Source organism: Perca fluviatilis, chromosome 8 (genome assembly GCF_010015445.1).
Source record: "Perca fluviatilis chromosome 8, GENO_Pfluv_1.0, whole genome shotgun sequence".
In the NCBI taxonomy this organism is placed as follows: Eukaryota; Metazoa; Chordata; class Actinopteri; order Perciformes; family Percidae; genus Perca; species Perca fluviatilis.
The window spans coordinates 30858177-30883742 of record NC_053119.1 but is presented as its reverse complement, the minus strand read 5'-3'; the positions used below and the strand labels follow the sequence as shown (position 1 = coordinate 30883742).

Genomic DNA, 25566 nt, shown 5'->3' with positions numbered 1-25566 from the left:
ACACAGATCAGTTTAAAAGTCATGAGCTGATCTTGTAAAAAAAGTTGTATAATGTCTTACAGGCAGAAAGGGTCAGGAAGTATCAAGTTGCATTATGAGATGTGTAGGATGCAGTGTTTTGGAGCTTGGGACTAAAAGTCAGTATATACTAAATGACTAATTCTCTTATTGTTTAATTCTAGTGATTAAACACATCAGACATTAATGTCCATGAAAAGATCCTGGATTACCAAGGTGCACCACAAAGATTTGAATCCATCCTCACCTCCACCTTCTCGACCACCTGCTTGCCAAAGGAGCAGACCTTGGTGGAGCAGGTGATGGTCATGTTCTCCGAGCTCTCATATTGGCTGGTGACGCCGTAGAAGGCCGCTGGGTCATCTTGCACATTATAACTCAGATCCGCCTGATAACCAATGAAAAAAAACATTACCACCTACACCTTTAACAACAGTATACATTTCACTGATCAAAATCTAACAATCAAATCCATCTACACTTCTAATCAAAAATCTAACTTCTTGGGGGCGGGGTGGGGGCGAGGGGACAGGCTCTGAAAAGAGCATCAGATTGGTGAGGTTTGTATTACTCAGAGAATTCACAGTATCATTTTAGTTTTAATCCCTTTTTGTGCGCTGAATCCATGTTCACGACTTGACGTTATGAAACATTGGCTGGTAAAGGTGCGCTGCACATTTTACAAATCAAGCAGCTCATTTCACCATTGTTAACTAAGTTAAGTTAGCCTTACACACACGCACATCATTTCACTGTTGTTAACGTAGTTAAGTTAGCCTTACAAATACCGCACATGATTCCACACCTGTGCAAATGTTGGCTGAACATTAGAAGTACTAGATTTGCTGGAATCGATTAAATTATGTGCAATACCCGCAATGAAATTCAGGCCTTGTGTCTGAAACCTGGCAGGCACAGTTTCTCATCACTTATTGAGTTCACGGTCATATTTGAGTTTGTCATTGTCATTCAAAATTGCACACAATATGCATTAATAAAGTTATTAATGCATATTGTATGCAATTTTGAATGACAATGACAAACTCAAATAACTAGCACAGGTGTATTCAAAACCATTAATGATGGCTGCATTCCACTTAGGAGAGGCCCTGGTATTGTGCATGCTGACTCACTGAAATAGCTTACTGGGACACTTGATGGAATTGAGCCATTGTTAAGGTTATCAATTTAAGCTGTGCTTTTCCTACTATGACAAGTCAAAATGTCTGCTGTGAAAAAGGTCCATTTAATTGAAAAAAATAAAATATCTTTGACTGTATTATTGCATCTTCTCACTTACAGTTTGGTCAACATAAAACCCTAAAAAAACGTCAGCAAAATAGTTCCTTAGCATTCATAAGCCCTATTCGCACGGGATAAGTATTACCTGGTGACCTCCGGTCATTTGTAATAATTGCGGAGGTTGTCTGTGATCTTAATCCCGTGCGAATCGGTCATGTCTGTAATTTTGAAAGAAAAATTCCCCATAAAAACCTATTTTTTTTGGAAGCGGGGTAAAGTAATAATTCCACACAAAAACCCCCACCATTTTTCCGCCAACGGGCCCCTGTGATAATATTAGTCCCGATGCGCATCTCTGATTTGTCCAGGATTTCGCGGGGCTTTTTGTTTTTCAAGGTACCTATTTCCTTCTTTTGCACCTTTTATCCATCTTTGGCGAAGAATGGAGGGCGCGTTGGAGTGTTTTGACAGTGTTTTGGGTGCTGGGTCATGTCGCGATACATCATATACAATTTGCAGAAAGAGAAAGATGAAACAACAGCAGAAGTGCGCGAAGAGCAAAAAATGAATGATTAGATGGCGATGGATGACATGTATAGCAGCATGCGGTAAATATATTTTTTATGTTTGTATCATACATCTAGAGATAACAACAAGACATCTCCAAGCAATAGCTTATCAAAAATAATGCACAATCAAGCGAGGGGGCTCACTTCATAATTAGAGGTTAATGTTACAAATAAATCAAGCGTGAAGCTTGAGCTTATAGATTTTGACCTGGTGAAATGTTTAGTTTTATCCATCTAACCGGACCCTGCTTGACACCACCCGGAGAAAAAAGTGAGAGAAAGAAAAAGGAGAGATCTTACCACACACAAACACACGTAGCAGAGCTACCCACACCCATGTTTCTACTGTTGCTTAATGTCAGTAAATTCGAGTAAAATCACAGGCTTCGCTTATCCCGTTCGAATGCGCCAGATGAAACTCAGACGTGGGGGGGTAATTTATAATTCACACGAGGTCCCTAGATAATACTTATCCCGTGCGAATAGGGCTATAGAGTTTAGCTAATCAAGCAAAACAATGATTACATTTTTAAAACTGGCTACCTCACAGCCAACTCACAACAACCAGTTTCACAGCCTAAATATGCAAACTCACCGGGTCTGTGGGGATTTTAAAATCTCAATGTGGGCAAATCTGACAAATTCTGTTCTAAGTTTGAAAAACAGTTTCGGATTTATTGTGAACCTAAATTGATATGTGGGCCGGATCAACATTTGTGAGGGGCCTGATTTGGTCCCCGGACCTTGAGTTTGACACCTGTGATTTACACCTACTAGTGGTGAGATTAGAAATATATAGTCTTGATTTTATTTGTCCCGGTTTTGAGGCATCATCCTTTGATATTTCTAACTCCACCACATACAATGGTGGACAGTTTTCATTGGAATTACTTTCCACTGGAGAACTTCTCAAAGACAGGTCTGTGGATTATCAAAAAAGGGATACTGATTTTGGAAAATAGTTTTTTTAATTTTAATTTTACTAACGTTATTTCTGTCTGCTTTGAACACACAACATCTATTCAATGTCCGTCAATCCTGGAGGAGGATCTCTCCCCTGTTGCTCTGCCTTTACCATGTAAAGAATTGTTTTGGGGAAGTTTTTTTCCTTATCCAAACTGAGTGCAAAATATACAATAAACAAATGTGTGGCTGCACAGATTGAGTTGGTACTAACTGACTTCCTGGTGGACAGCTGCTTGTGAAAGGGTTAAACTTACTTTTCAGTTGCTGTAAGCACCACCAATAAAATTCTGTTCCCCTTCATTGTATTGACGAGGAGGCAGAAATCTTAAAGACTGAGCGAATACGTTTTCTTTTAATTTGTGTGAACTGACCCTAAAATAGCTGTATTTTTATCCAAATCTTAAAGAGCTTTATTTATGCTTAATGTAACCTTTGTAAAAATATACAAATAGTGGGATACTCATCTACTACTATTTGTAATAGTATTAGTTCTCTAAGGCACTGTGGGCCAGATGTACTAACGCTTTTGCGCCCACTTCAGGCGTATTTGTTTCGCAATGTGCGCGTAAAAGCATGGCGGGGTATGTACAAACAGGCCGCACTGGTGTATAAGCGCATACTGCCTGTCGCGGGAACTGAAAATGGCAAATTACGCTTTTCCGTGTCACGCATATGCATTCACGGCAGGGTCAAGGGGAAAGTGGGAGTTTCCCATAAAGAGATGGGAGGGGAAGCGTAAAGTGCGCCTAATTATGAATTCTGTGGTATGTACAAAAACCGCCCGTGACAGCGCGCCTCTATTTTGCTGTGAAAATTCTCTGCCTCTTAAAAGCAGGTGTAAACCAGCTGCAAGCGGGTTTCCGACTCCTGGTGAAATGGCAGCAGTAATCCGAGCAAGACGAAAACATAGCAAAGGAGACGAGCTGAAAGGATTTTGCTACAAGGATCACACTTTTTCAGTTGAGTGAACACAAAATAATTAAGCGTTACAGATTAAGCAGCCATGCAATATTACAGTTACTGGAAGAAATCAAAGATGAAATTGAATCTCCGACTCAGCGTTCACATTCCATTCCAGCAGTTGTTAACTCCTCGTTACATTACAAATATTGGCATCAGGATCATCAAACAGTCATAGCATCAGCAGTGGGAATATCGCAGTCTGCACTCAGCCGTATCATAGCACAAGTACTTAACGCTTTGCAACAGTGCAATTTACGGTATAGTAGGCGGAGAAAGGCGCTGATTACCCGATGAACTGCAGGTTTGGTAAATACAACGTAAGCTGAAGTATCACAGTGTGCGCTTTCTGCGGGTTGGACATTGCGCTGATAACGCTACATTTCCAAATGTACGTACATCTGGCCCTGTGTGTCTTAAGGCTGAGAACGAACACACACACACTGTTGGGGACCAAGAAGCTGGTTAAACAGTGATTTGGCTCAGATTGAGTTGACTGCAGAGACACAGAAGAGGCAGGACAAAGGATCTTGGCCTACATGTGAATTCCAAAGCCAGTTTCACGAAACTCCTATAGGCTGCTACTTGGAAGCACTTCGCAAGATGGAGAAAGTGGATTTAACACGTGTGGGACAAGGCAGACTGGTGGTGAGACAAAGAACTGCTTCACACCTGTGACCAGGTTGCAGTTTTCCCATTGGTCGTCGGGTCCTTGAATGTACCACCCCGCCACTAGGAGGCGGAGGGAGGATAAAAGCTGTCGGCACTGTGTGTTTCTTCGCTTTCCACGGTAACCCCGGTTGCTGAAAGGAGGCACTAGTCCGGACTAGCTAGCTAACCAGCATCACCCTCGCTGGTCGAGTTTCGAGCTGGTACAAAGTTTATATCGGCCTGATATACAAAAGGGATCCGAGGGAATACTGGCCGAAGTATTCCTTCATCTGCAGCGGGCTTAATCAGCCTGGATTCAAGAAAAGGACTAGGTTCTGTTTCTTGTTTGGTCGACCTGGATCACGTCTCGTCTCCTCTGCTTCGGACGAAACGGATCGTTAAGCTCTGGCGAGAGACTTAACTGACAAACAATGCATGTACAGTAAGAGGCTTACACAGTTCTGGGCAGATATTAGAACTAGTGCGTTTTGGTTTGTTACTAATGAGCTAAGGGTTTGCTACCACTGTGCCATTAATGTGATCTGATTGTAATCATGTATGGGCCATATCTGGTTATTAATCTGTTCTGTGAATATATATAATATATATATATTTATGTTGTGTTAAAGTAGCTGGGTTAAAACCGTAATTGCTATCTGCTAACTCCTTTCAGGAGTTTTAGTTACTGTCCGCGAGATAATCGCGATGAATCCGCTGTTAAGCCACTGAGCTGGCCGTTATCAATATCTTAAGATCAGAAGTGCCTCTTTTCTTTACTCTCCTTCTCTTTCTTCCTTTACTAACACACACACACACACACACACACACACACACACACACACACACACACACACACACACACACACACACACATGACACAGGCTAGCCGTGCAATTACTAAGCTAACGCTGTAGCTTCACACGTGGGATCTCCCTACGTTCGTACAGAGCTAAAACAGGAACTAGCTACCAGATCAGCTAAGCGTTCTCGTTGCCTAGCAACCCCCCCGGCTTCTTCAGCCCTCTCCGCGCACGCAGCACCACTACCGCCCTCTTGAGGCTAAATAGTTTTGTGCAGCTCACAGGAGTAGCCATCTTTGGAGTTGTTTTGGTGTTTAGAACTACACTCCGACACCGCCCCCTACTTTGTCACTCACTCTCTCTCACACACACTCACACACACACAGACACAGACGTGTCCATGACACATGCTGCTTTGTTTTTGCTTTGTTTTTGGTTGTGATATTATAAAAGGGTATATGAGTTTATTATTGAAGGATTATTGTTTAGCTACTGATAATTGTGAAGTTAATAAATCTTATTATATTTAATTAGCAGTTGCTTGTGATTATTTGTGTACTTGTTGTAACAATTGCTGGTCGATCAGGTCCGTTGCTTGGATTCACCCCTTCCTTTATTTCCTTTTTAAGGGATTACCACAGAAATGAGACTGTTCCACAGTTTGATTATTGGTCCCTGACTAGCAGGGTGGTGCCCCGTTTTGATTGTTTGTCGATTTGATAAAGTTATTAATAACCATATTCATAACTTTATTAATGTTGATAAAACATCTTCGATAAGTTGCCAATGATCAAATCTGTACCCTACGAGAATCCTACAACACACACACACACACACACTCAGATGCTAAATAACCCACTTGTACATTCATTCACAAACACAAACATCAAACAGCAGATTATCCGAAACATGCTCAATGGTGGTATATCAGAGAGCTTTAAAATACATTCAGGGAGAAGCCTCTCTACATGACACACTCTCTCTCTCTCTTTGTTTGTTGTCATGCTCAGGGCTTGACATTAACTTTTTGAGGCACGTACATTTACGTTTCACTTGTCCATGCACAAAAGTTACTTGTCCGGGTAAAGATTCATCATTTTATAAAAAAATTGTGTTTTGCTAATGCAGAATTTGAACAAACCGTTGAAAGCATCCAAACACTATCAACATTAATACAATTCAGTTGAAACAGTAGAAACAAACGTGTCCCAATAATAGATTTCCCCTTCAACAAGAAAAAAGGATCTCCAGACTCCATAATACAAAGTTATATGTTGCACGCCGGTGTGCAGAAGTTAATATATTGAGATTCTAAGTCAGTATTTTAAAGTTTGTCATTATTTTCAGATTCCTAGTCAATATTCTAAGTTACTTAGTCAGTATATTGAGATACTAAGTCGATACTTTGAGATATTGAGTCAATATATTGAGATTGTAAGTCAATATTTTAAATGTTCTTATTGGTTTGAGATTCTTTGTCAATATTCTGAGTTACTAAGTCAATATATTGAGATACTAAGTCAATATTTTGAGTTAAATCAATATATTGAGATACTGAACCAATATAGTGAGATATTAAGTCAATATATTGAGATACTAAGTCAATATTTTGAGATTAATATATTGAGATACTAAGCCAATATATTGAGATATTAAGTCAATATTGAGATACTAAGTCAATATTTTGAGATAAATTAATATATTGAGATACTAAGCCAATATATTGAAATTCTAAGTCAATACTTGACATTTTCTCATTACTTTGAGATTCTTAGTTTATATTCTGAGATACTAAGTCAATATTTTGACCAGAGGTTGTGGTGACTTGAACTTCTACTATATCTAAAATAATTTTGTAGACATAACAATGGATTTTGCCACTAAATGTTGGTGTTAACTTTTTTTATACAATTTGACAAATTTCTACCCGGCAGAGGCTGATTTACCGAAAGGATCCTTTTAAAAAGGTGTAGCTACTTTACAGTTGATTATTACCTGATATTTAATCTGCATATTTTTATTTTTCAAAAAACGACATTATAGAACGGCTTGTTTATTGCTAAGGCAAAATTAAATGATTTATTAAAAATGTAACAACAATAACTTATAACAATAACTTATTTCACCAGTAAGTTCCTGTTAAACGACAAAAACAACCGCTGGATAGGAAAAGGGTATTTTACAACAACTTTGAATGCAGCACGACGCTGGCGGGGCGAATTTCAAGTGAACGCAACATCGGTGTTTTTCCGACAACAGCAGCGGCACACTGTCATATGTTCCTCTCCAGTGAAATACAGACACACTTTTACACCGTTTAGCTGTCAGCATTTTAACTGTTTACTCCAGCTGCTAGCTGACGCTAGGCTAACGTTACTTGCTGTTGAGTGTAGTGTTAACTAGCGTAACAATTGCGCGCGGATGTTTAGGTTGCCTATAACGTCCGTTTGAGCATCCCGAGAAGCGCAGGCATTTCAGTGGCACCACGTTGCAATTCGGTCCGGTAGATAACGGTCGTTAAGGCACCGGTGCCGTATTAGCACCGGGTCTCTCCTTTTCTGTCAACGATGTGGCGAGGAGGTAACGTTAAGGCGGAGTTAGCAAGCTAACGTTAGCTAACTAACAACGGCAGGTTCACCGTGCTTTTCATGCTGCATTGCTTACAGAGAACGAGCTGGACAGTGGGCTGGGTCTAACGTTAGCGGTCCGCTGACCGGGATTGTGGGGGAAAGAAATTATCGTTTCAAATCGGTAACATAGATGTAATGAGTGGCACATGACGTGAACTAACATGGTATTTTAGTTTGTTTGAGTTTTAACTTGTCCAGTGGGACAAGTAAATTTCTCTTCCACTTGCCCTACAAAAAATCCACTTGTCCCGGACAAGCGGACAAGCCTTAATGTCGAGCCCTGATGCTACAAGCACATCTCATCTCTTTAACATTTATTGTATACTGACACTTTACTGGCCTACAGGCTTCTGTCATCTCCTGCATGATTCTACTGTCAAACACGCTCATCCAATTTAATTACTTCCAAAGCCAATGAGCATGTAATACACTATTAAGTGGGGTTACAGGTTACACAAAAAGCCATTAGAAAAGGCATATCTACTGTGTAGTGTTTTCCTTCTGCTCTTTATTAGATTTGGGGAAATTTACACTCCAGCAACCCCAGCCAACAATAAAGTCTAAGGGCCATATCTTGCACTCTTGCAATTGCCTTTGTACACCGACGCATGTATCATTCCTATTTTGCAGCCGACGCACAGCAGACTTTTCCCTCCACAGACGCACGTCGGTAAATTACGGAATGTATTTGCGCTCCTGGGGGCGGTTGAGCGAAAAGAGGAGGCGTGTTCCGGCGCAAACGTTACCTGGGGCTATTTTGCAGTTTCAGAAAACAATTCCGCCACTGACCAGGAAAAACCTGGTCTAAAGTCACTGGCGCTAGTCTAAAGTCAGTAGCGCGTTATTCAGAGGCTATTTTAGGGGCGCATGCCTGGCCATAATGTAGCGTGTGCACAACGCGCATACACTTCTCTCATCTAAACGGACACAGCAGTTCCCATTTTTGCAAACCATACATATTACAAAGAAAAATATTACTGAAAATGCGGTTCAGGTGTTTGGATAGATCAGGAGGCACTTTACAGTACAGTCCTCAAAAAGTCGCAGCATTCTTTGTGGCTTGTGTTTTACACAACATTTCCATAAATCATGGATGTGTTGATCACATAAATGAGGAAATATTAGAGGAATTAAGGAGACGTGATGTTGAACTACGGTGGGATTGGAGACTCGGGCGGAATCTGGTCCGGGAGTAATGCGCGATGCACTCCTGGTGGAAAGGGTGGACGGAGATGGAGTGGGGGGAGGAGGAAGGGGCACAACAGGTGCAGGTGGTGCGTTTGGAGGCCCACGCTCCATGGCTGCAGCAATCCTCTCCAGACTTGAGGAGATGCGCCCGAGAGGCCGCAGCAACATTGCCACCCGGCCAAGACGGGCATTTATTACTTTGCCGCATCTCGGACAGCTCCCGCTGGCATGCGCCAGGCAAATCTGCCGTCATAATAGCAATCCGCCATGGAACAAGCGCGCCTGCTCTTAAAGGGAATGTAAGATGACGCTCTGATTGGTTATTTTCATGTTACGCCCAAACCACACCTAGCTACTTCAGACCACATTGCTATGTGCTAATCTGAAGGCAGATGATGTATACAAGCTTTTATCACTAACCAATCCCCCCTCACCCCATCCTAAAAATCAACGTCTCCCAACTCTGCAGCTCAACAGACTGTGGAGAGGTCACAGAGGGTTGAGTGGCTTTGCTCCCCTTTCAGCCATAGACTATAAAAAACAATGGACGAAGCTTCCGGGTCTGAAAAGTAAAGCCAATGTGGAAGTGCTAAACTCTGGGTATACTCGAGCGTGACACCCTGCATGCACGGAGATGTTTATGCTCAACGCATTTTTCGTTGCAGTATTCTTTGAAACACCAGAGGGCGTACAAACTAAATAATCTGTGAATAAGCAAGAAGTAGTAGAGAAGAAGAAACCGGAAGTAAAGGAAAGCAGGCTGCCTGGCAACAGTAGTAAACACATCCATGTTAAACATCAACGTACCACGAAACATTACTCTAATCATTAACAGGACTGTTGTTCATCTCCAAATCGAAAGGACTGTCTGCCTGTAACGCTGTTAAGAATACTTTCTATGAAGCAATTTTTTAGCTTTGACAAAACGATCTCTCATGTATTTCCACAATCTTTTCCCAGTGTGGTGTCTCTCTCTGACCACATATTTAAGGCTGTTTGACTCCCTGTGGTCTGTACATGAAGAATCATACAGATGTTTGTAGAGGCGAACCTGCTCTTTCCCAGCCGACCGTGAAGAATTGAAAGTGCAGCGCGCGCAGTGGGTGCATAGTTAAGATCCTTATATAGACCCCTTGCAAACACGTGACCACGACCACGTGACGACGCCATGACGGACGGCAGAATCACTGGAAGCACAAGCTAAATAGTGTAGTAGACGAGCGGAAAGTTTCATTAGTTTCAAATAAATAACACTAAATAAAATGTAATAATAATAATTATACTATCTTCTTCATGGCTTCTTCAGACATTGTTTAAATTCACCTACACTGGTCCCTGTCTCGATCCTGCCGGTATCTAGCTTGCCCCGCTAGCCGTTAGCCGTTAGCTGCCGTCCGGTGAGTGTAGTCAGCCAGGCTTCTGTGATAATCATCCCAATAACAATCCATGGAGCGGTGGTGGTGTGGCTATGTCTTCCAGTTACTGAAGGCTAGCTTTAGCTTTGCGGGCGCAGCAAGTTCATCTGCCTGTTGCCCCTCTGTCTGTCTCGTTCTTTCCAACTCTTGAGGCTAGTTCTTCGTCTGTATACTCCAGTTCGAATAAATAAGGACGCCATATAACTCAAAAGGCTCTTCTGTGTGTTGTATATCTGCTATATTCTCCATAGTTACGTTACTCCAAGCTTCTTCCCTTGTAAACAAATCTGCTCTTCACTCTTCACACACTACGCTCCGATGCGGACACTACTGTTTACCTTTTCTTGCTACAACTAGCAACTACTACCGCAACTACTGTTTGTTTTTTGGGGGAATACACTTCAATACGCGTGACCGACCTGTCCTCTGGAGGACATAGCCACACCACCGTGGATTGTTATTGGGATCACAGAAGCCTGTCTGAATACACTCACAGGACGGCAGCTAGCAGCTAACGGCTATCAGCTAGCAGAGCAAGCTAGCTACAGGCACGTACCGTTGTTCACTGGCTGAGCCGATGCAACTCTCTAATGGATGCCTAAACCGAGCGCGCCCTCTGGGAAATAATTCATCACACGCGTAATCCATGCAGTAAATCACGCGGAGTGTCTATGATCAGTATTAACCACACATAATGTAACATCTAGCCATCGTCTTATCTGTGATTCTATTCGCTGTTGATCGGTGGATATTTCTACAGCTAGCTGGTCGGCTAACCGGGTAGGAGCTCCGCAGACCTGCATTTAATTCAGTTGTTTGGCCTTTTTGAAGCTAGTTTCCGTGCCATGTCATCTTTAATTTAACCAATATTTTTTGTATGCGTGTTAAGTTAAATGATCAAGAGAACGGCTTACTTTTTGGGATATGTAGGTCAGTGAATAACCGATGATAGTTATGTGGGACGTGTTAGCAGGAACAGCTGGTTAGCACGGCAGCTAGCTGGGTGAGGAAGTTTTATTATTATTATTATTTATCAGTCATTTAAAACAGAAAGGCAATACATACACATGCTTGTGTTGGTGAGGATTACTCTGCAGATTGTGTATGTGACTCGTGAGAACAAGAACAGCGAACCATACACAGTATATAAGCAGCGAACACGTTCTCGTTTGACTTGCCGTCCGTCATGGCGTTCATAATACGCGGGAGTAGAGTGTGACGTCACGTTCAAAGGGTCTATACTAGACGCATCCAAGGTGGCGCGCGACACTGTGACGTCAAAATGACGTAATATCCGGCCGCCAGGACTCTCAGAGTGACTGCAAGTCTCTCTGGTAAACTTACTGGGTTGAGATGAGCTCTTTTATGGTGAATGAAAGGCTTGATGCGACGAAGCAGCTCACTGAATCAAATCGAAGCATTGACGGCAATGCTGCTGCCAGTTCTGCCGTTATTTACCTTTTTCTTCTTCTTCTAGTCTGTAGAAAGAACAACGTCGGTAGCATTTGCTCATTAGCGCCACCGCTGTTCAGGAGAAGACTGCAACTAGTGTCGCGACCACCAGCGCAGATATAAATACTCACGGCGATCTCATGACGTCACATTTGTATGCGCCAGCTGCGCTGCGTCCAGTATATAACACGCTTTACAAAAATTCATAGGTGCACGACCACAACAGCTTGTGGAACATTTGCGCTGGAAACGACAGCCGTAGTGACGTAATTTTATGGCGTGCATACCTCGCGCTGGGAACACTGCGGCTACCATAAACTAAGCTTTAAACCTGCATTGTATCTAATTTCCAGCAGGGGTGACTCCACTGGTAGCAAAAAGAAGTCTGTTTCTTTAGAAGTCTATGGGAAAATTATCCTTCTTACCCTTCTTCTCTCTTGATTTATTATCACCACCGCCTTGGTTGCATCATCCTCTCCAGCACAAAAATTGGCTTCTGCAGTTATTTGACTTGGGCATGGCCAGCGGGCTCTATAGCGCCCCCCAAACACACGACATGGTTCGGAAAAAGTTCCTTTGATGCTTTCATCACATTGTTCATTGTTCTCATCTTTAGGAACATATATAACTGCGAGAATTGCGAGACCATACAGCGATTTGGACATAGTTGCTCACAAAAGTTGGTACCCGCCCTCATTACTTTGGACATATTTCCAATTTGCTTTAATTAGCCCTGCCCAACCAAAAGTTGGACATTTTTTAATTGTATGTGTTTTTCATGTATTTTATGCACATTCCATCGTGCTCCTTCTAGGGGTTTATCAGATTTATCTAATTTTTGGTTGGTATAATCATCCAACCAGTGATGTGTTGCTGTTTTTTTCCCTTTGCTACCACACTTAAATCCCAAATTTCAAACCAAAGAGATTCAGTTAGAAGCTACAAACGTACTGAGAGCTGAACACACTAAGACTTTTAAAAGGTCTTTCTCTCCTGCACAGGTCCCGGTGTGCCAGTTTAGCTGGTGATCATGTTAACTGGTGATATTTGCATGAAATCAGTGAATATTCAACTGCCTACTTTTGAAGAGCGTTCTGCTCTGCCTCCGCCCCTCGAGTGCCAGAGGTTCACATTTTTACTTAGTGTTTGCAAGTGAGACAAAATAAAGGATATCACTGAAAACATTACCAGTTTATGTGTAATACATGTCCGTTTGAGCATTATCCACACAAATACGACACATATTGTATTAACAAAAAATAAATAAAACGAAAAAACGCTGGGATCTAGCTGGGTTTCGAACCTTGGATGTCATGGACAAAAAAGTTGACAGACTAGCTTCTACATCATCTATATCACTACACTACACACTGCTGAAATGGTTTTGTGATTTATATCTATATATTGGACTTTTAGTTTAAGTTAACACAAGTTAACATATGAGAGAAATATACGCCCATGTTAACTGGTGATATCACAATTTAACATGGGCAAAGCCTCGAAACAGTAAAGTAGGTTCATCTTTGCCTCACATACCAAAACCTAACTGATGTAAAAGAAACAGGCATGACCCCACTTAACACTTTATTCTGTTTTGGGGGTAAAAATTAAACACATCAGTCATGCACAAACGTGATCTTTTATCATTGTTATTAATGTGTAGGCCTATCTCAGCACAAACCGTCTCTTTCAACACATGCCACAAGTCAACTGATAATAGCTGTGTTTAATTTCATTAGACCCATATTAGGAATCTGAAACAGCAACATGCAGATATTTGCTGGATCTCACATTAATTAGGTGAACGGCGAAGGAGTGAATCAGAGTACTGACCTGCTGCAACTAGCTGTTATTACAACACATATACACAAATAATAATCAAAGACAACTGTTTTTAAATTTTACTTTATTTTTAATTTATTTAACTTTAGCAATTACGATAAGTAATCAATGCTAACATGCTATCTGTGAATTTAAAGAGTGCCGTAATTGCCGGTAATGGTGTGTAGATATGTGCGAGTGAATGTGCATGTGGTTAGGAAAAGGGAAAGAGAGAAGCAAACAAAGCAGGCAAAGCAAAATAGATGAAATTTAATTTGCCAGTTGGGAGACAATTAACAATCCTTTCATCAACTCAGAACTCCATTGTATATTGCGCTCTTTTTGACAAAAGGATAACTTATTTAATGTATCCACTATAGCACATAACTTAACACAAATAGGTCCCAGCAGTATAAGACACAAATAACACTGTGATTAAGACACTTTAACACAGCACTAAATAGGGACTCAGTAGTCCAAACTTCACAATAATACAGTAAGACTTCCAGGCTTTCAAACCAAACACGGTTTGCACTCTTCTTGCCACTGGGTTCAGCGCACATCTATAGCTCGCTGCACCCAAAGTTTAATCAGTTTGAACATTGAACAATGAACATCTATCGTTTGCTGCCCACCCTATTAGCATTACCACGCTCAATGGGTTGGAACTAGAAAATGTGGCGGTGTACAAATACCTAGGTGTCTGGTTAGACAGTTCCCTTTCCTTGCAGCAACACATAAATCACCTTCAATCTGAAGTTAAGTCTAGGATCGGTTTCCTATAACGCAACAGGGCCTCTTTCACTCATGCTGCCAAACTCGCCTTGGTGAAAATGACAATTTTACCAATTCTCGATTTTAGTGATGTCATTTACAGAACTGCCTCAAACTCTCTCCTGAAAATACTGGATGTTGTCTACCATAGTGTCATCCGTTCTGTGACCTATAACACCTGCAACTGCAACCGCTATGCATTAGTTGGCTGGCCCTCGTTACACACTCGTCGCTTAACTCACTGGTACTCATTTACAAATCCCTGCTAAGCAAAGCCCCGCTGTATCTACGCTCACTGGTCACTATAGCTTTACCCACCTGTAACCTGCGCTCAAACAGTTACATCTCCTTGGTCACCCCAAAAGCCCACACCTCCTTCGGCTGCCACTCCTTCCAGTTTTCACTGCAAATGACTGGAATGCACTTCAAAAAACCCTGAAACTCAAAACCCTTATCTCATTAACTGCCTTCAAAGTATGTCTGTCTGAGCTCCTGTCCGATCACTGTACGTGCTAACTGTTCTCCATCATTCATGCTCTGTTTTCGCACCCCCTTATTGCATTATGGCATTCCATTATCTCTGTCACGCCCCACTGCATCTTTGCACAGATGCACATCTTCACCTGCATTGCTGTCACATTCCGTTTACGTTCTTTTGCACTATTCACCCGCCCTGTCTTCATTACATCCCAGCAGTGTTATAGACTGCCTACTCGTGTACATTACCATATCACTTTCGCATATCCATAGTCTTACTTACACTTCACTTTGCACCAGCTTTGTAATACTTACTTAATCTGCACTTTATGTATCCTATTGTATTCTGTATTCCTGTATTGTATTGAATGTGAAACTGTATGTTGTCCTGCACGCTTATGCTTTTCTTGGCCAGGTCGCCGTTGCAAATGGCCTACCTGGTTAAATAAAAGTTAAATAAAATAAATAAATTGAGCAGAGCGGCAGAACAAGCTCGCAGGTGTTCTTTTTTTTGCAGGTGTGCTTTGCTCAACAAAGTGAAATTAAGTAGTGGCGCGGCACAAGTTATTGGAAACAATGGGTTTTAGAGGGCAGGAGTGCCATTGCCACTGTCTGAAAGGCCCTTTACACAGCAATATTATAGAGATAACACATTAATTGTTCTTTATCCAGAACTACATCCCTTGGAAAACTGCTTTCTGTAGCGATTTAGGTGTGAAGTAAACGTGACGTGCCGACGTGTAAGGTGAGCGTATTTTGTCACTTCCGGTGTTCCCGTGTTACAAACGCTAGTTTGCTGCTCCGGCAAAAACTTACTGAACTCTGCTTCACTGTTTAAATTAGCATTTATTTGCCTGGATTGCATTTGAATTACAATTGTTTTACTCAAGCACTTATACTTAGCTTCACTTACAGCGACTGACTCGCTGAATTTACAATTGTTAAAACACTGTTAGCTACTTTAGCTTAGCCATTAGCAATGGCTAATTCCTCTCCCTCTCCTGCTCTCTCTTGCTCTGTGTGTCAAATGTTTAGCTATTCCCCTGCCTCCTTTAGTGATAACGATACATGTAATAAATGTAGTATATTCGCTGTTTTGGAGGCAAGGCTTAGTGAATTTGAATCACGGCTCCGCACCATGGAATCAGAATCGTATGCTTCCGTAGCTAGCCAGCACCATGTAGTTAATGCGGGCCAACATACTGTAGCTTCTGTAGCTTCTGCTAGCTGTCCCCCGGCAGACCCCGAGCAGCCGGGCGAGTGGGTGACTGTCCGAGGGAAGCGTAGCGTTAGATCTAGACCAGGGAGTGCACATGATGAAGGTCGCTCTAAACCGAGCGTCTTCGCTTCTCTAACAGATTCTCCCTACCCAGCGAACACCCGCTGAGAAGCCAGTTCTGGTTATTGGGAGCTCTATACTGCGATATGTGAGCCAGCGGCCCCGGGCGGCTACAGTAGGCCTACCTACGGTCATATGTGTCCCCGGGGCTGGAGCGGGCGATATAGAAACCCATCTAAAGCTGCTGGCAAAAAGAACCGTAAATACAGTAAGATCATACTTTACGTAGGTGGTAATGGTCGTAAATCGGAGATCACTAAAATGAATGTTGAGTCACTTTGTGCATACGCAAAGACAATGTCGGACTCAGTAGTTTTCTCTGGACCCCTGCCAAACCTGACCAATGATGAAATGTACAGCCTACGTCATCCTTCCACCGCTGGTTGTCGGGGTGGTGCCCAGCTAATGATGTGGGCGATGTGAATAACTGGAGGGCGTTCTGGGGAAAGCCTGGTCTGATTGAGAGAGACGGCATTCATCCCACCTGGGACGGTGCCGCTCTCATATCAAAAAATCTCAACGAATTTATCAGACATAAACCATGACAACCCAAGTTTGATATTAGTAATCAGAGGTGCAGTGCTACGCGCCCCTGTGTGCTTCCGTTGGAGCAGTCGCCCACTCATAGGCCTAATAAGCACGGTGTCTGTCCCCCGGCTCAGATCGGTTAAAACAAAGGTAAACAAAAGATGCTATACTTAACAACCTAATTGGAATTAAAACTACTGCAATAGAACAAAATAGGAAAATTAGATGTGGACTATTAAATATTAGATCTCTGTCTTCTAAAGCAGTATTGGTAAACGAGTTGATATCAGATAATAAAATTGATTTATTTTGTCTTACTGAAACCTGGCTGGGCCATGAAGACTATGTTAGTCTAAATGAAGCCACTCCTCCCAGCCATATTAATACTCAAATTCCTAGAGGCTCAGGCCGAGGAGGGGGAGTTGCAGCCATCTTTGATGCAAGCCTGTTAATTACTCCTAAACCTAAATTACATTATAACTCATTTGAAAGTCTTGTTCTTAATCTTCAACATCCAAAATGGAAAACATTACAGCCAATTATATTCGTTGTTATTTACAGGGCTCCAGGTCCGTATTCTGAATTTTTATCTGAATTCTCAGAGTTTTTATCATGTTTAGTCCTTAAATCAGACCAAGTACTTCTTGTAGGTGATTTTAATATCCATGTGGACGTTGACAATGACAGCCTTAGTACTGCTTTCAACTCATTACTGGATTCAATCGGTTTCAGTCAGAGTGTGCACAAGGCGACGCACTGTTTTAACCACACCCTCGACCTTGTGCTGGCATATGGTATTGAAATTGAGGATTTAATAATATTTTCGCAGAATTCGGTATTATCAGATCATTCTTTAATCACTTTCGAATTCTTACTACCTGATTATATTAAATTAGATAAAAGCTCCTACACCAGATGCTTATCTGACAATGCTATAGCTAAATTTAAAGAAGATATTCCAACAGCATTCGACTCTATGTCATGCCTTAACATAACAGAGGACCTGTATGTTAACCTCAGTCCCTCTCAAATTGATGCATTTGTAGACGGTGTTACGACATGCCTACGGACGACCTTAGACTCCGTCGCTCCCCTGAAAAAGAAGATGATGAAGCAAAGGAAACTAGCACCTTGGTATAACTCTCAAACTTGCCAAATTAAAAACAAATCTCCGAAACCTCGAATGTAAGTGGCGTTCCACCAAGGTGGAAGAATCTCGTTTGGATTGGCAAGAAAGTCTCAAAACCTATAGGAAGGCCCTAAGAAAGGCCAGATCAGACTATTACTCATCACTAATAGAAGAAAACAAGAACAACCCAAGGTTTCTTTTCAGCACTGTCGCCAGGCTGACAGATAGCCACAGCTCTACTGAGCCATCTATTCCTCTAGCTCTGAGTAGTGATGACTTCGCAGGCTTCTTCAATGATAAAATTACAACAATTAGAGATAAAATTCATCACCTTTTACACTCAACTTCTAACGGTTCACCTTTAACCGCGGAAGTCGTTAGAAATAAAGACTAGTCTCGACATATACTTAGACTGCTTTTATCCTATAGACCTTCAACAATTAATGTTAAAGATATCCTCAGCTAAGCCATCTACCTGTCTCTTGGACCCCATCCCAACAAGACTACTCAAAGAAGCATTACCTGTGGTTAACACCTCATTACTAGATATGATCAATATGTCTCTATTAACAGGTTATGTACCACAGTCATTTAAAGTAGCTGTGATAAAACCTCTTCTGAAAAAACCCACCCTGGATCCTGAGGTCTTAGCAAACTATAGACCTATATCTAACCTTCCCTTTCTATCCAAGATCCTTGAGAAGGTGGTGTCTAATCAGTTATGTGATTTTCTACATAGCACTAGTTTATTTGATGACTTTCAATCAGGATTTAGAAAGAATCATAGCACAGAGACGGCACTGGTGAAAATTACTAACGACCTTTTAACTGCTGCAGACAAAGGTCTTGTCTCCATTCTTGTTTTACTAGATCTTAGTGCTGCATTTGACACAATTGACCATTCAATCCTGTTACAGAGACTGGAACACTTGGTTGGCATTAAAGGAATTGCTCTGAGTTGGTTTAGGTCCTATTTCTCTGATCGATCTCAATTTGTGAATGTTAATGATAAATCCTCCAAGTACGCTAAAGTTAGCCATGGGGTTCCTCAAGGCTCAGTGCTTGGACCAATTCTATTCTCCTTATATATGCTTCCTCTAGGCAATATTATTAGAAAACACTCAATTAACTTTCACTGTTATGCGGATGACACCCAATTATACTTGTCAATCAAACCAGACGAAACCAGTCAGCTAGCTAAATTTCAAGCGTGCATTAAGGATATAAAATCCTGGATGACCTATAATTTTCTGATGTTAAACCCTAACAAAACTGAAGTTATTTTGCTGGGCCCTAAACACCTCCGAACTTCATTATCTAGAGATATAGCTACTCTGGATGGTGTTGCCCTGGCCCTCAGCACCACTGTTAGAAATTTAGGAGTTATCTTTGATCAGGATATATCCTTTAATGCCAATCTAAAACAAACCTCAAGAACAGCCTTTTTTCATCTTCGTAACATTGCCAAAATTAGGAATATCCTGTCTCAAAACGCCGCTGAAAAACTAGTCCATGTATTTGTTACTTCCAGGCTGGACTATTGTAATTCCCTACTGTCAGGTTGCTCAAATAAGTCTCTTAAGACTCTCCAGCTGATCCAGAATGCTGTGCAGCCGTGTTCTCACAAGAACTAAGAAAAGAGATCATATTTCTCCTGTATTAGCTTCTCTACATTGGCTTCCTGTTGAATCCAGGATTGAGTTTAAAGTCCTTCTCTTGACCTACAAAGCTCTAAATGGTCTAGCACCATCATATCTAGAAGAGCTCCTAATACCCTATTGTCCTACTAGAGCGCACTGCGCTCCCAGAATGCAGAGTTACTGGTGGTACCTAGAGTCTCTAAAAGTAGAATGGGAGCTAGAGCCTTCAGTTATCAGGCTCCTCTCCTATGGAACCAGCTCCCGATCTGGGTTCGGGGGGCAGAAACTGTCACCTCATTCAAGAATGAACTTAAAACTCTCCTATTTGACAAAGCTTATAGTTAGGGAGTGAGGAGTTGCAGTGTTCACCTAACTGGCCCAACTGCTTCTCTTCATAATTGTTAGATTAATAATACATAACAAAGTAGAGGGAGGCAGGCCAGCCAAGCCAGATCGGGCAGGGGGAGAGTTCTAAGCCCGAAAACGCTACCTCTCCTTATGACCTGTCTCTCTTAGTTACCTGTTATAGTTACGCTGTTATAGTCCTAGACTGCCGGGGGACTTCCTTCCTTTGACACACTGAGCTGCTCTCTCCTCTCCCTTTCTATTACTGTTACTATTACTATTACTATTACTATTTGTGTGCAGCCCGTCCCAGAAATGCTTGTTACTAATCCTAGCTTCTGGGGAGTTTACTCCCCGGAGTCCTTATGCTTTTTTTTTCCCCCAGCGTATTTCCTTGGAGAACGTTGGCACCAAGGTCCTGGTTGCAGCTGTCGCCGTGGTCCTGCTGCACTCCCTGCTGAGCTCAGCGATGCCCTGCAATGTCATGCTGCGTCCTGCTGAACCCTGCAGCTTCCCGCTACATCCAGTCACTGTTCCATTATTAATGTGACTACTATCGCCACTGTTCATCACACCCCCAACCCCCGCCGTCAGCACACCGCCTACCAAGAGCCTGGGTCTGTCCGAGGTTTCTTCCCAAGAGGGAGTTTTTCCTCGCCACTGTCGCACTGCTTGCTCTTGAGGGAATTACTGGAATTGTTGGAATTGTTGGGGCTTTGTAAATTATAGAGTGTGGTCTAGACCTACTCTATCTGTAAAGTGTCTCGAGATAACTTATGTTATGATTTGATACTATAAATAAAATTGAATTGAATTGAATTGTTTTAATCTGTCCGATTCTTCCAGACGGTTCCCCAAGTTGGACAATGACAGGCCATTGGGTCGCTTGTCAGCCATTTTAAAAGGAAAGGAAAACAAAGGAAACAGCTGAGTTGACTTGACTGAAGAATGAGCAAGGGGCTTAGGAGGTATCCTATTCTTTTGTGAAGAAGACGGTGGTCCGTCTCTCATTTCTGCAGGCGAGATGAAATGGCACAGCCATTTCTCAAGATCCAAAAATTAGTTGCAGTGAACACAAAGACTGAAAGTCTGTTACTCATCCAGCGAAGTGAAGTAGGCTAACATAGGCAAAATGTTCAAACATTTGACGAGTGCACGTCTTTTTGAGTATCTTCTGCAACAGCAATATAAATAGTCGAGTTTTATCCCCTGGGTGACGTCACAGTGACTCCCCTGAGGTTAGATGAAATGGCTGTTGATGGTGATTTCTCAGACTCCACTGAGTCCTTGTGATGTACAGCCAAAAAGTCAGCCAGTGATGCCATTTTCAACCAACTCATGGAGCCAATGTTTGATGAGCTAGTTAGCTACTGCTAATAAAAACGGCTAAAGACAGTTGTCATTTCATTTGGGAAATTGACCATCACCAGTTAGAAATGAGACGAAAAGAAAAAGTGGAAAAATGTTCTGTTGCCGGGAAATTTGAAAGTCAGTCAAGTGACACACACACACACACGGGAAGGGAGAGCAACTTGTGAGTCAGGAGGTGAGCAGGTGTTCAAATACAGTGACAATGAGAATGAGAATGCGCGTGCGCGCGCACACACACACACACACACACACACACACACACACACACACACACACACACACACACGGTGGAAAAATACAGGAAGAATATATGAAGTATGTGCTAAAATGAAAAACTCATGTAAACATGTAAACAGGAAGTAGGTAAGTGTTCGTCTGCTCACCCAGAATTTGATCAGGTAGAAAGCGTTTTGTGGGCCCTTGCCAAACAACTCCTTGAGGCCGCCCTTCTTCTCCGGGAACTTGTCGTAGATTTGCCTGATGTCCACACACTCCAGCAGGGGGTCGCTGTAGTTCGGGCTGCTCTGGCTGATGTTCACAAACAGGTGCTTGTTATACTGAGGGGAGGGAAAACTTTGAATGAGGCAAGGATGGAGAAAGATAAAGTGTACAAACGTGAGCTGATCTCACCCTGGGTAAAACAACAGCAAAAGAAAAACTGACAGAAGGAACACAGCGTAGATGGATAAACAGATCAGAGGGGAATTCCTTAATTCATTCATTATGTTGTGTTTGGGGTTTTGCCCACTACTGCAAATAAAATTTTCCCTCGAGAGACAATAAAGGGCTGTACTGATGTACTGTGTGCTGTACTAGTTTCTTGCTCTTATTGACAGAATCAAACAGGGCAAGAACTAGGAGTAGTCAAGAAACCACACAGGTTGTAGCAACATCACGGTGTCCCCACATCTCAGAAATGAAAGGTATCCCATGAAGGTTTTGACCCCTACTGGCACTATGGAGCACTGTGACTGTGAAAAAAAAATAGTCACTACGTTTTCGGAAGCGTGCTGCTCTTGGAACATCAGCAGCAGGAACCAAAGTTTTACTCCTGGCTGAGAGAAAGAGCTTCCAGCCGGGTGAAGAGCTCCACTGCGCTCTGCCTTACACTGTGACAGTCATGGATGTAAAATATGACTGGTGACAGAAACCGTCTCTGGTGACAGCTGATTTATGATTTGCCATACAGCTAATGCTAGACTTGGCGAATTGTGTGAAATGGTGTGTTTAAAGAGGTCACATTTCAGCATGATTCCAGAAATAATCTAGATGTTGCAATGTTAGTTTACCTTGAGTTGGTTATCGAGGCTACACGGTAACGTGAAATTTGACAGCAAACCTATACTATATATATAACCTATACTTCATTATTTATATTTATATTATATTATTAGCCTACTAAAATAGGCATTTTAGATAAGGCCTATTACTTACTAGCTAAAGTAATTTGATTATGACCTGTTGAACATTGAAGTAATTTAAGTTGTATGTATGTACTTTTTGTGTGGTTTTTTAAATAGATGAAAATGAACAACTTAACTGCTTCAAGACATGACGTATTTTTGCTCTTGCTGATGCTCTTGCTGCAGGGGGTAAAAATGATTATAGTGTTGATCCATGTCACAGACATGGAGAGAGAGAGAGAGAGAGAGAGAGAGAGAGAGAGAGAGAGAGAGAGAGAGAGACCTATAGCAGAATTTTAGAATATAATTGTTATTATAATACCTGTCAAAATTCTGACCGATCACTAAATTAGTAAAATTTTAAAAAACTGCTCACAGCGTAGGACAGCACAATGTTCCCGCCAGATGACTGACAACTTGTTCGGCTCATTATACCGGGTGGAATTAGCAAGCTAACTTTGTTAGCTAACTAACATTAACGTTATCCAGGGGCCGCAGCGGGGGCTGCTCGGTCCCTCCACTTTTGTGCCGAGACACAGCGTTGACAGCCCCGGACATGGACAGTCGGTTTAGCCATCTCCCAAACGCTGTTTTGTTGTATGGTGTCATAGCAACGACTACGACTCACAGCCATTGATATATTAAGAGAACACAGCGCGCTGACGGAGTATGTCCGGTTCAAAAAACACTTCAGTGGAGTGGGGAGGGCAGTTGGTGTTTAAACCAATAATAGCCCGGTTAAGGTATACATGGAGTAATACCAGTTACTGGAGGAGTTCTCTACCTGCCTCTGTTAACCGGGTTATGAGATGTCCGATTTTAACCAGGGTAAGGTGTTTACAAGGTGCTTGAGAATAGAATAATTTTTCTAAACTGCATGTAAACGACGGTATCCCAAATGGTTTGCATAATAGAAATGTGGCATGGGAGAAAGCTAGGGCATCTAGGTCAATCTCTAACTGGCAAACCTTTAGACACCTAAGAAACTATTGCATTAAGCTTATACATAAGGCTAAATTAGAATACTATGTAACCACCCTAGCTGACTGTAGTGGGAATCCGGCCAAATTTTGGAAGGTAGAGAAAACCCTGAAGAGCAGTACTGTCTTTGTATTACTAAAGCAAATATCATTGGACACAGGGCCCATTACTGATAAAAACACAATTGTTGATTTTAATCTCTACTTTATTGAGGCTGGCTCTCTTTTTGAAAGAACCACTACTACTGCTAACCATTGTGCAAATACTATATAGATGGAGCGAGTGACAATCAAGCATTTATGCAAGACAACTTAGATGTTAATGTGCAGGGTTTTTCAATGACACCTTTCACTGTGAATGAGGTCCTTGATGCTTTGTTGATCCTTGATACTAAGCAGGCAACAGGGGCTGATGGGGTGGACCCAGGTCTTTTGGTTATTGCTGCTCCATTGATCTCTGAAGTGTTAACATATTTTTAATTTAACAATAACAACGGGGATTATCCCAAAGGTATGGAAAACCGCCTGTGTGCTGCTTTTACATAAGGGTGGAGACACTAGTTATCTTGATAACTATTGGCAATATTGGCATATGAAAGCATGCAACTGTATATAGACATTATATATATATATATATATATATATATATATATATATATATATATATATATATATATATATATATATATATATATAGAGGTCACTTCTCAGGTCTGACGTGTACGGTAAGCGTGTTGTGTCACTTCCGGTGTTACAAACGCCAGTTTGCTGCTCCAGCAAAAACTTACTCAACTCTGCTTTATTGTTTAAATTAGCGGCTATTTGCCTGGATTGCATTTGAATTACAATTGTTCTACTCAAAGCACTTATACTTAACTTCTCTTACAGCGACTGCCTCGCTGATCTTACAGTTGCTAAAACGCTGTTAGCTACTTTTAGCAATGGCTAATTCCTCTCCCTCTCCTGCTCTCTCTTGCTCTGTGTGTCAAATGTTTAGCTATTCCTCTGCCTCCTTTAGTGATAACGATACATGTAATAAATGTAGTATATTCGCTGTTCTGGAGGCATGGCTTAGTGAGTTTGAGGCACGACTCCGCACCATGGAATCAGAATCATATGCTTCCGTAGCTAGCCAGCGCCATGTAGCTCATGCGGGCCAACATACTGTAGCTTCTGTAGCTTCTGCTGACTGTCCGAGGGAGGCGTAGCGGAGGGAAGCGTAGCGTTAGATCTAAACCAGGGATTGCACATGAGGACGGTCGCTCTAAACCGGAGCATCTTCGCCTCTCTAACAGTTTCTCCCTACTCAGTGATACATCCGCTGATATGCCAATTCTGGTTATTGGGAGCTCTATACTGCGATATGTGAAGCCGGTGGCCCCAGCAGCTACAGCACCTACGGTCATATGTGTCCCCGGGGCTAGAGCGGGCGATATAAAATCCCATCTAAAGCTGCTGGCTAAAAAGAACCGTAAATACAAGATCATACTTCACGTAAGTGGTAATGGTCATAAATCGGAGATCACTAAAATGAATGTTGAGTCACTTTGTGCATATGCAAAGACAATGTCGGACTCTGTAGTTTTCTCTGGACCCCTGCCAAACCTGACCAGCAATGAAATGTACAGCCGCATGTCATCCTTCAACCGCTGGTTGTCGGGGTGGTGCCCAGCTAATGATGTGGGCTATGTGAATAACTGCGGGGCGTTCTGGGGAAAGCCTGGTCTGCTTGAGAGAGACGGCATTCATCCCACCTGGGACGGAGCTGCTCTCATATCAAAAAATCTGACTGAGTCTATTATCGGTCATAAACCATGACAACCCAAGTTTGATATTAGTAATCAGAGGTGCAGTGCAATGCGCCCCTC

At 42.0% G+C, this 25566-nt stretch overlaps 1 protein-coding gene across 1 annotated transcript in view; it reads right to left on the bottom strand.

The window, feature by feature from the left end:
• The window catches only part of LOC120564323 (transcriptional enhancer factor TEF-1-like), a 137108-nt gene that overhangs the window by 5955 nt on the left and 105587 nt on the right, over positions 1-25566 (bottom strand). The window contains exons 9-10 of the mRNA XM_039809172.1: positions 21699-21872; positions 266-406 (exon numbers count right to left, since the gene is read on the bottom strand). Of these exons, the coding sequence (XP_039665106.1) occupies positions 266-406; positions 21699-21872 (315 nt within the window). The remainder of the gene's footprint in view (positions 1-265; positions 407-21698; positions 21873-25566) is intronic.